At 45.9% G+C, this 12,054-nt stretch overlaps 1 protein-coding gene across 4 annotated transcripts in view; it reads right to left on the bottom strand.

Annotated features, from left to right (window-relative positions):
• Nucleotides 1-3,862: 3,862 nt before the first annotated feature.
• Nucleotides 3,863-12,054, bottom strand: part of CNOT4 (CCR4-NOT transcription complex subunit 4) — a 145,104-nt gene continuing 136,912 nt past the window's right edge. For 2 of the 4 annotated variants that reach the window (XM_037049139.1, XM_037049140.1), the window contains exons 11-12: nt 5,929-6,141; nt 3,863-5,271 (exon numbers count right to left, since the gene is read on the bottom strand). In XM_037049139.1, coding sequence (XP_036905034.1) covers nt 4,973-5,271; nt 5,929-6,141 — 512 coding nt within the window. In that variant the 3' untranslated portion in view covers nt 3,863-4,972. The remainder of the gene's footprint in view (nt 5,272-5,928; nt 6,142-12,054) is intronic. The other 2 variants (XM_037049141.1, XM_037049142.1) reach the window with 1 other exon arrangement.

The raw sequence follows: 12,054 nt of genomic DNA, 5'->3' as shown, positions 1-12,054 counted from the left end.
AACAAACCTTACAGGCAAGAACCTACATCCAAGAATCCTCTATCCAGCAAAGCTATCATTTAGAGTGAAAAGGCAGATAAAGTGCTTCCCAGATAAGGTCAGGTTAAAGGAGTTTATTATCATCAAGCCATTATTATTATTATATGAAATGTTAAAGGGACTTATTTAAGAGAAAGATAAAAAATATGAACCGTAGAATGACAATAAACTCACAACTATCAATGATAGTTGATAGTTGAACCTAAAAGGAAAACAATGAAAACAAAAACTAAGCAAACAACGGAAACAGGAAGAGAATCAGAGACATGGACATGACGTAGAGGGATTTCAGTGGGGAGGGGAAAGGAGGAATGGGGGAAAGGTACAGGGAAGAAGAAGCATAATTAGTCGGCATAAAATAGATGGGGAGAGATAAACAATGGTATAGGAAACAGAGGACTCAAAGAACTTACATGTACAACCCATGGACGTGAACTAAGGATGGGGGGAATGCTGGAAGGTTGCGGCAGGGCGGAGGGGGGGATAAAGGGAGAAAAACTGGGAAAACTGTAATAGCATAATCAATAGAAAATACTTAAAAAAATAAAAAAAAGAGAGGCTAGTTCCCTAGACTCATTCCCCAATGCCGCATGATAGAGTAACCACATTTATCCTAAGTGGGCTGATATTTGGAAACTTAAGCTCTAGAGAGGAAAGAGCTCATAACAGGGATTAAATAATCCCAGTATTGAATCCCAATATGTGCATAGTGAACACAGAGACCACCCATACAGCTCTGGCAGTCGGACTGCTCGGTCCAGCCACTGTAAGGCTCTTCTCCCTGGAGTCTGAACAGCCCCAAAGAGGAGGACTGAAGATGTTGACATCAGGGGTTCCCCACACAGAGCCCACCCAGGGCTCCCAACAGGGAAGTTCAAACACGGCAAGCCTTCGTATTTCCGAACCTCCTATCAGCTTTTTAGTCTTACTCAGGAACATGCAACTCAGGATTGCCAGGGACCCGAGAAATCTCTAACATGGAAGATAGAGATCCAAGCAAACAATGGGCGAAAACCAACTTGGAGAAACAGAACACCAGGAGAACGAAACTATAAACAGAGATAAAACTTCCTAGAAAGAAGAGCAAAAGACAGAGATGGAAAATTGGGGCAAATAAAAAACAGAAGTTCAGAAGGTATGACACTTCAATACTGGGATTTTTAGAAAGATAAAACACAGAAAAAATAATTGCAAGAAATTCACCACTGAAACAAGTCAAGAAAATTTCCCAGAACTTAAGGACAAGAGTTGCCAGATTTTAAAAGCCTACTGTGCGTCCAGCACAATGAATTAAAATAGACCCACCCCAAAGAACATCACTGTGGAATTTCAGAGCACGGGACAATTTTGACAAGCTTTAGAAAGGGAGGGGGAAGAAAAGATTACACATAAAGGTTCAGAGTGGCGAGTGGCTTTGGATTTTTTTTTAAACAGCAATACTGGAAAAAGACAACAGAGTAATGCCTTCAAAATTCTAAAGGGAAAAAAATATATCTACAATTTAGATTCCAGTATCCACCAAACTGTCAAGTGAAACAGAGTATTTTCAGATGTGCCAATTACTAAAATACGTATCACCCACACACTTTTCTCCAGTTACTGGAGGATGTCGCTACAACAGAATTAAAGAATACATTTAAAAAAAAGACTAGGATATGGCATATAGGAATATGACGGGGGGTTGTGGGGAGACACAAGAAAGGAGAGAAAATACTAGGGATGACAGCTGTGCACCAGATCTGAGTGCAGTGACCTGAGAGACAGACATTGAAAGCCGTCGGTACCAAGACCCTCATTGCTGTGATATCGTACCAACAGACTGCCCGAGTGGGTCTGGTCCCGGTTCTTTGCTGCACTTGTCTGGTTTTAACCAGACCTAACGAAATAGATTTGCTCTCCTCTCCGTGCCCTGGTGAGCTGACCAGCCGACACATTGTATGTAAACCAACCCAGTTCTCCGGAGAACCTGCGATGGTAAATCACACCTTCTCTCTGATGATAAATCACACCTTCTCTCTGTCACCTTCCAGGGGCCGAACTCAGGCAACTGCCCTGTCAGATGCCCTGGCTGCGCTGCACAGTTTGCAGGATTCACTCATGAGCTTGAACATTGTCTCCCCCAAAACTGTCTTTTATAAACCATCAGAGAAGGTAACGCCAAAGCACAACCCAGACAATCTGTTTATCTTCTCCTACAGCCTTGACAGAACAGTGACAACGCTGCCCTTTTCTTACACAGCTGGGTTTTGGTTTACGGCTCAGCTTTCGAAAACTTCATGTATTATTCAGGGATCTACATGGCAAAACTAAAGAAGAGAAAGGTTAACAGAGAAACTAAGATAATGGTTACCTGAGGATGGCGAGGAAAGTATATTGGAGAAGAGCAGATAAGGGGTCTTTCATGAGCTGTGGCAGGTTCAGTTTTTATTTTATTATTAAAACAAATTTTGAATCCTTGTCCGAGGACATGAGTACTGATTTTAGAGGGGAAGGGAGGGGGAGAGAGAGCAAGAGAAACACCCATGCAAGAGAGAAACATTGCCTCGAGTACACTCCCCTACTCTAACCCACAACCCAGGCATGTGCCCTGACCGGGAATCAAACCCACAACCTTTGGTTTATGGGACAATGCTCCAACCAACTGAGCCACACCAGCCAGGGCAGCTGGTTTGATGTTTAACTTGGATGGTAAGCGTACCGGTTTTGACTGTTTTATTATCCTTTAAAATAATCTTTATGTATGGTTCATTAAAGGTAGAACTTCCCTCCTTTTACAGACAAAGCCACACTTTTTATTGATATACCTGTGCCTTAGGGATTTCCACCCCCCCCCCAACCAGCCCCCAAAGCCTTGATTACAATTGTCTGCTTCCTGGGTATATGTGTTGGCTCGTCACCTGCAATGTGAATATTCAGGAGACCAAAGCGAAGTTCACAGGACAAATATAACCTGAAGTTTGTAGTCTTCTCTTCTGCATCGCAGTAACCTTTTGGTAAATTAGAAAAGGAAAAAAAAATTCACTAGTCACCCAGTCAATATCTATTTGGTGACATTTGAGACGATCCTGTTTATTGTTTTCAAACACTGTGTTGAACTGTTGATTGTTTTGTTGGGGCAGGGGCAGGAGGTTCGTGGCACAGCGGAGCACAACACACAGGCAAGAAGAAAGTCAACCCTAAAGCACAGAATGTGAGGTTTGAAAGATCTACTTCATGCAGCCTACAGAGGGCGCCTTCGCCGACGGGGCTGAAAACGCGCGAGCTGCAGCCTCGGACTTCGGGATGGAATCCTCAGGCCGCGCGCAGACCACGCAGAACCCCAGGGGCCTGGCGGGAACATTCCGTGTCTGTCCTCTGCCCTCTTCTGGTGAGCGGTGTGACCATCTCCCCAGAAAGGCTGGCCAGCAAAGGCTTCAGGGCGGCGGGGACGTCGGTGTCTCCGGATCTCGTGCCCACCAGGGCCCTCGCACAGGCGCCTGCACCTCCTGCACCCTGGCTGCTCCCGCCAGGTCTCCCCACATCTCAGCACATGGACCACCCGTCCGCCCCTTCCTGGCACAGGGCTTTTGGGGGGGTCTGGTCTGCTTCTAGAACAGCACGAGGGGGTACGGTCCACAGAAAGCCACTGGAAAGGCCTAAGCCGGACTTCAAAATGGCAGCGACGGACAATAAAGTGCTTCCCCCCCCCCCCCATTTCTTCTTCTATACCGTCCTGCCTGTGGCCGGCGGTGGCCATCACCGGAAACACCTGACTGCCATCACAAAGCCGTTGGAACTCCCGTGCGGTGCAAGGGAAAAACAAAAAGCCAGAACAGCCCAAGGGTCGTCATCAAGTTTTGTTTTATTTAAGTTTTAGTTTTAATTCTGAAGAAAGAGGTACATGTTCTGGTTTTTAGTTGAGTCAGGTTATAGCCAAGCTTCTGTTTTCTTTTCTCCTGTCTTTTCAATACTGCACAAGTGTCCGGAGACTACGGGGTTAAGTAACAGCTGCAGGCAGGGAGGTCCGAGATTGGCTCCCAACGGAGAGGCTGGCCCCAAGGCGGCACTATCTCAGAGTGCCCTCGGCAGGTGAATTGAAGGTCAAAGAAAAAAAAAAAGATCTGACAGATGAGAAAGACTGAGGAAATCACTTATAGTTCAGCTCTTACATTATGCTTAGGTATTAGATCTGTGAATACTTTTTTTCTTGAAAACATTTGAGTTTATTTCCCATCTAAAGCCAAAAACGTTTTTCTCCTTAAAAAAAAAAAAAGTCACTTCTCCCCTCCTTGTAAATAAACTCTTGGCAATCGGCCAGTTACTACTACTGAGCAATGTGTCTTTCCATCAACTTCCAATAAATTCTTTTTGCTCAGCGACATAATCAAGCGCTCTCCGTCAACTTGCCAAAAGAATGAAAACTTAAATTTAATTTATAAGAGCATTTTCCCTGCGATAGTGGTAAGCTGGATACGAGACGGGGGCCAGAGACCCCCCCCTTCTCCTCATCATTAGCAATCTCACGTCAGTTAACCTGGGTTTCAAACTTCTGCAGTCGATAATGAGTTTACTTGACCTTTCCTAGAGATTAATCGTCATTTTTCTGCTAAGCAGATTATGTCATTATTATGCGCGACAAACAGTAATTTTCTAAGTACCGAGACTGCCCTTTGATTTCTTTTTTTCCTTCCTTAAAAAGGCATTTTTAGGAAACATTCAATAGTGTCACACAAATGCTGATCAACAGAAACTTTTACAATGAACGAAAAAACAAAAAAGAAAAGATCGTCATAACCCTGTGATCGCATTGCATCCGGGGGCAGGGAGAAAAAAAAACTGATCGGGGACTGGATTCTTCAGAACTTAAGAGATGAGAAGGGAGTGGCGGGCGGGCGAGAGGGAGAAAACAGGGAGGGACAACTCCTGCGTTGTTCTAATGGTTGCTCCTCTTTCCCTAATGGCGGTCCAGTGTCGAACTCTGTAGTAAATCTGTGGGGGTCTTGCTGGGGGGTCTGAAGGCCGTCTGGAAGCCTGGGGGTGGGGAGTGGAAGCTGGGGTTCGAGGGCGGAGGGTAGGGGCTCCAACTGGCTCTGTGCAGCGGGATCTGTGTGCTGAAGGGGGCGCTGTGGGGGGCTTGCGAGGGCGCGGCGCTGGGGCCGTCCACCTCCGTGAGGGCCTGCAGGGACTTTAGCCAGTGTGGAGGATTGTCGTCTTGAAGAGAGTCTAAACTGTTTCCTGAAGAGGCGGGAACACCTGGGGAGAGACAAGGAGACAAGAGGGGACACGGTGAGTCTGTGCAGAAAGAATAAGGACCTCGCCCAACGACGACGACAAACGTTACGGTGGTTTCCTTCGCCCACAAAGAAACAGAAGAAATCACAGCTTTTAGCTCCTTCCACGTGAGACCTTCTTCATCATCCTCATCATCGCACGTCGCCTTCATCCCCCACCCACGACCCCGAGGTACCCGCACGGGAAGCGCGCCTCCTCTCCAGCCACACGCCGGCCCCCACTGCCACCGAGGCAGAGCTGCGAGCGAGTCCCCAAACCGCACCGCGTCGTCTCCCCACCGAGCCTCTCCCCGAACAGGAACCCGTGACCAGGCCAGCCTTATAATAGAGAGCTTTATTTTAAAAAGTGGAGTATGTTCCCCTAGGAGGGTAAGTCGGAGCCTCACTGCACTCGGAGACCTAACACACACGCACACGCCGCGGACGTCAGCGCCGTGTGCGCACCCGGGCAAGACAGAGCTAAGCGAGGCCGCACCCCTGCGCGGGAGACGAGCCACCCGCGCACTCGCCGCTCTGCTCCGGGAAGCTTATGGTGGTGAAGAGCCTTCCGTTTTAGTTTAATCTGTGCGATAAACCAAACCGATGGCAGTCAGTGGAGCTGGAGGAGGGAGAGAGTTACCTGTGATGATGGCTGGGTCTGTCCAGCTGCCAGGGCCGTCCCAACTCAGGCTGTCGGTGGTGGCAGTGTTGGACGGTGGGGCACTGTGGTTGGCGTTGGAGGGGGAGGAAGAATTGGGCAGTCCACCAAAGTTGATGTTAATGTTGGGCAGAAGCGCCCTTAGCCCGTCCTGCCATTCCTTCATATTTAAACTCTCTACAGAACTGCTGTTGTCTGGGAGATTTACCAACAGAAAAAAATGGAAGATAAAAAAAAAAAATAAAAAGCTGACGTTAGAAACAGAGGTTGTTCTTTAGTGGTTAAGCGGGAGAAGAATTATTCTTTCTTTATCGAGCATTTAAAATGAGTTGTCCTGGCAAGATAAACTCGGTTAGGATTTGGCTGGTGAGCTCAGGGCCAGGAGGGGAAGCTTCTTGTCCTCGTGGCCTCTTCGCCATCTGGCCTTCGCAAACCAATGATCCAGTTTAAAGACTCGCTGCTCCAGAGCACAGCTTAGTTCCAGCTACACTGTGAAGTTTGTTTGTGAGGCGTTTAGCCCGCTGAGCTGATTTATTCTATCTATACAGATTAAAGCAAGCCTGCAAAGTTCCACAGAGGAGCTTATTTCTGAGCCCGTTAAAAAGAAAAGTCATTTTATGAAGAATAAACATAAGGCAATAGAAAAATAATTAACTTCTTCTTGATTATAAAATTGTTAATGCATCTCAGAGGAAAAAGGCAAAATGACTAGGCTTTTGAATTTGAAGAGTGTGTTTCCATTAGTCTCGAAGGCTGAAGAGGCAGGGGCTACGCTTCCCTGCAGACGGAGCCACTTCCAGCACAGTCTGCCTGCTCCTGCAGGTCCACTGACCACTGCAAGCACTGGCCCCGAGTCCCACAGCCCTCTGGGTCTGTTTATGAAGGCATCAGATGGGACGGGACACTACCAGCACAAAACAACAGCCTTTCACAAGCTGTGACTAATGATCCACCACCACCCAGAATCCACAGAGCGTAACTAACTGGTTGGGGGGAAAGGCTAGAGTGTAACTACTGCTTAGAACGACTGGTGTCTGAAAATAGGGACGCGGGTCCAACCACCAACTGGGGTTTCTGAGAGGAGCCTAGAACATCCTCTTCTGTTGGACAGAACTGATGAGTAATCACCAGTGATGATGACGACGACGAAGACGATGACGCTGTAACAGGCCTTGGCTATGCTACTTGCTGAAATCAGAACTGCGTTTGGCACTGACCCCAATCTATGCCAAACGATGTCCTGTTTCAGCAGGTGAATCATTTAACCCTGTATCAACCTTATTTATAAAAAGACAAGAAACTACAACCTAACCCAGCCGAGGACATCTCTGAATTTCCTAAGGTGAGGGAAGGCCATCTACGCAATGCAGAGAAGTCAACGGGAGGGAAGATAAATCCTTTCCACTCACTTCACTCCGCAATCGGCGCAGTTCCCTAGAGCTCCCCCTGCTGTCTGCACCTACTGCACATTTTCCTGGGGGGGTGCAACAGACAAGGCACTCTCATAGCCAATTATTTTCTTTGATCCTAGGTAGGCAGAAGAGGGGGAATAATTTGCATTTAATGATAAAGGAATAGATTCCAGACTAATTTGCCCAAGGTCACAGAACTTGTATAGTGAAGACTTAAACGCACACTCTCCCCTGAGTTTTTTAATACCACCAACTCTCTCTCTATTGTATAATGTATTAATTGACTTTCTAATGGGCCAACTATTTAAGGGAAAACCCAGGGGCCTATGAAACCCATGATTAAAAAAAAAAGCAAAAAGAAACAGCAGCATCATAGTAAATCCATTAGCCACGATTAGCAGGATAGAGAAATATTTTGGTCGAAGGCACAAATTGGACTTTGGAGGGGGTTGGGGGGGCAGTTCTAATCAACAACACAATCACCAATAGCCCCCTGGCTCCGCAGCATGAGACATTAACAAGGGCACGCTAACAAAGTCTCAGAACACCCTCAGTCACAGGCAGGTGTGGCGGCTACGGGACACTCAATCTTTAAAGCAGTCACAATGTCAGACGGAACTTCAGAAAACCAGGAAAACCTCCTAGGAGGGAAATAAAATCCCCAATATACAAAGACACTGGGTAACTACGTGGGAACATTTTGAAGAAGATGAAAGGTCTTGAACTAGGTGGCCCAAGTGAGTAAGAAGCTACGCAGATGATGTGAGCCCCCCTCTCCGCCCCACCCCCCGCCACTGAGCAGGGAAAGAGAAAATACCCACAGCTCACACCAAGACCGATTTTCTCCGTCCTCCTGCTTTACACTTAGAACTGTAACTAAGAAACTCTTAATTTGCATGAACAGAATTGACACTGCATTTGTATAAACTTTATTGGAAAATTAGTATCCCAATAAAGTCAAAAGACATTTGTTCATGGGCCGGGGCTACATGGGAAGTCTCTCTAAATTTCCATTCAATTTTGCTGTGAACACAAAACTGCTCTAAAAAATAAAGTCTATTTCTTAAAATGAGAATTGTTTTTCTTAATTTAGACTAATGAAATCAAGAAAGAGTCTGTCAGTCAAAGAAATTCACATATGGCACAAAATACAGAAACTGAGAAACTGAGACCCTCCCAGGTGAACAGTAAGCTAACTTGGGAAATAAATTAGCTAGTTTACAATGCTTACAGTCTTGCCAAAGAGCAGTCATGTGCCCTGGACTTTCTGGGAGCCCGAGAGCAGGGTGAGCCCTTTATAGAGGGGCTGCAAGTATCACAGGAAAGTAGACTGACGTGTTCGGCTCGGAAAGGGCCCGCTATTCCCAGTATCTTAGAAGATGAAAAGTTTTCTTCACTGTTCTCTCCAGTATGGCTGTGCCAAGTCTGGGCACAAAGAAAGGACAAGAGAAAGGAAATGAACCCCTTACGCCATCGAAGTAGCTCAGCTCTGCCCAGCGCACCTGGAATCACCTCCTCTACCTGCTCACTGTCCCTGACCCAACTGTTTCAGCTTCTAGGACTTCCGTTAACTCCATTCCTTGCTATACAAACAGCAGGATTTATTAACCTCAGCACTGTCGACATTTGGGACCATTTAATTATTTGTTGTAGGGGCCGTTCTACGCATTGCAGGAGGTTTTAACAGCATTCCTGGTCTCTACCCACTAGCAGCCAGAAGTGCGTGGACACACAAGCACATGCACACACACACACACACACACCCTAGCTCTGACAACCCCAAATGCCTCCAGACACTGCCAATGGCTCCAGGGGGGCAAAATCATTGCTGGTTGAGAACCACTGACACAAAGGAAGATTCCTTTGCTTCTGGGGCTCTAAACAATCCCACTGGGACACAATTTCCCTTCCAAAGAGCACCAGGAAATGACCACTAGACTCAATTTCATGCAGCTGCACTTCCCGTTATCTGTATAGGGCTTTGTACTGGGATGTAATTCAACACACACGGGGCGGGAGGTCTAAGGGAGAAACCCTGGGCTGGAAAAGGCAGACGTGCTGTGTAAGACAGCCCTGCATGGGTTACCAATATGACTTGGGGTGTGCAAGTCATTCTGTGAATGTCCCAAGACCCCTGCTTCATAAGTACGCACGACATCTGCCTTACAAGATCTCTTGTGAAGATAAGAGAAGGGAAAGGAATTTGAAGCCCATTTATTACCTGATAAATGTCTAACAACACTCTTTCCTTTGCTGCTCAACACTGAACAGACAGTCCACTCTCCAAAAGGCCACGGCAGGGGAGCGGTCCCTTGCCGGGAGCGGTCTCTTTGCTCAATGCCCCCCCCCCGCCCCATGGCGGGCAGCATGCTGAGCGTCCTCCCAGAGGCACTGTGCCGTCAGTCACCAGAAGGTTGCAGAGCATTGCAAAGACAAAGAAGGTATCAGAAAGCACCTTACACTCCCCACAGCTAGGAAAGACCCAGCCAAGGACAATGAATATCAAGTTACTAAACACACCTCATATTAAAATGAAAGATTTTAAAGTTTTAATTAGCAGGAGTATTTAGGGAAGGACTGTATATTTTTAAAGGATTGCTGATATATTTAAATGTTTTATAATATCCAAAGGGCTATTTGAATGTATAATTTTCAAATATGTACAACAAAACACTATTTTTGGTTCCAAATAATTTGAGGGCAGGAAGGCGCGTCCAGTTGTTCATGGTAATTTTACTTCTCAGTGTAGGACTCAAAGACATGGAATTTAAAGTACTTTCAACAGGCCACTCACCACACACTGTATAAGAAGTATACTTTCTGTTTACCTGGCTTAGAACACCTTTCAATCATCACACACAAAGCAAGATGACGAGTCTAGTTTTCAGGAGCAACAAAACTTATTTTAAAATGTACAACAGGTACTTGAGCTAAGGCTGCCAAGATAAAAGTCAAGGCAACTATTTCCAGAACGCGCCCATGGAAAAAGCACTAAAACCGTGGTTCCCATTCTCAAGGAACTTCAACTTCCTGATGGTGAGATGAAACAAATGTGGGAAAAGTTCAACACCTACAGCCTGCAAAAGCAACCAAGGAAATGTGATGGGGTTGTCCATCATTAATGAATACTCTAAAAGTTTAGTAAAATAACTGTCTGGCCACTCCTGACTGGTGTGGTGTGACTCAGTTGGTTGGAGTGTCATCCTGTAGGCCGGAAGGTTGAGGGTTCAGTTCCTGGTCAGAGCACATAGCCAGGTGAGGGTTCGATCCCCCGTTGGGGCCCATATAGGAAGGCAACCAATCGATGTTTCTCTCCTGAATCACGGCTCTCCCATTCTCTATCTCTCTCCGAAAACAGTGAGAAAAATTGTCCTTGCGTGAGGATAAAAATATAGTAAAATGAGAGGCCAATCAGGCACAGGCACAGAAATGCCCTGGTGGGTGAAGAACAGTAGCCAGCATTCATTCATGGAGCTGTTTTACTTACTATGTATACCTCTGTACCTGAAAAACCCACAAGTTGTTGAATGTACTTTTGGTATTTTTACATAACACTAGACTCGTCCAACTACCTCAGAGGGATTACAGTAGCTGACTTTTAGGAGGACACAGGACAGAGCCTCTGTCAGCCACAGTGCCCTTCTGTACCCCCCCGCCGCCCCCCCCACCTCGCCACTATATACTATTTCCTATCAGTTTGGGGCTGGAAGCCATCTCCATTAGTAAATAAATGGCTTTAAGAAAACCTGAACTTTCTCAAATTCCAACAACATACCTCCAGCAACTCAAAGATAAATTGCACTTGTGCTATATGTCAAACTCAACTTTAAAAAAAAATAGATTGTATTTATTTATTTTAGACTGAGGGGAAGGGAGGGAGAAGAGGGAGAGAAATGTCAATGTGTGGCTGTTTCTCGTGCCTCCCACTGGGGACGTGACCTGGCCCACAACCCAGCCGTGTGCCCTGACTGGGAATGGAACCAGCAACTCCTTGGTTCGTTCGCAGGCCAGCGCCCAATCCACTGAGCCACACCAGCCAGGGCTCAAACTCAACTTTATAGAGCCCAGAAAAGTTTTATCAGAGAACTTAAAAGAAAGTCTTCATGATACACCTATGCCATACTCAAAAATCATTTCAATTTAACTAAAATTGGCAGGAAAAATGACTCCTCCGTGAATGAAGTCTTTCAAACAGACTTATAAAATCAGATTGTTTACGAAAAATGTTATTCTACTTAAACAGAGTTGACACTCAAATTTCTGGAATTATGTTTATTTTTAAACAAGACAGATGAGTAGTACAGAGCAGATTTGCTTAAGGGTTTAAAAGCCTTGAAAGTAGAGATTAGACGAAGTGAAAAATTCTTAGAACTCAAATAAAAGGAAATTCTGAGAACTGTAGAACAGAACAAAGTAAAAACAAAAAACATGTAAATCTTATTCCCACTAGAAGGAAGTAGAAAAGACATAAACAAGAAAAAAGAGGCCCGAGGGTCACCTATGACTTGTGCTTTCTACCCTGTCCTCACTTCCTGCCTTTCTCCGTGTCTAGGACGCTTTCCCGGTCTCTTCAATGAATTTTTACTCCGTCTTCCAAAAGTCTGTCTTTTCTCTCCCATCATCCCAGATGACAGCACTTTGTATGGTCTGAACCACACTCACTTGGCAGCAGACGAGGCTGCGACATCTGCTGCGG

Source organism: Sturnira hondurensis, unplaced genomic scaffold (assembly GCF_014824575.4).
Source record: "Sturnira hondurensis isolate 20B ecotype Veracruz unplaced genomic scaffold, ASM1482457v3 Scaffold0006437, whole genome shotgun sequence".
Taxonomy (NCBI): domain Eukaryota; kingdom Metazoa; phylum Chordata; class Mammalia; order Chiroptera; family Phyllostomidae; genus Sturnira; species Sturnira hondurensis.
The sequence above is the reverse complement of the archived record's forward strand: the minus strand, read 5'-3'. Positions and strand labels throughout refer to the sequence as shown.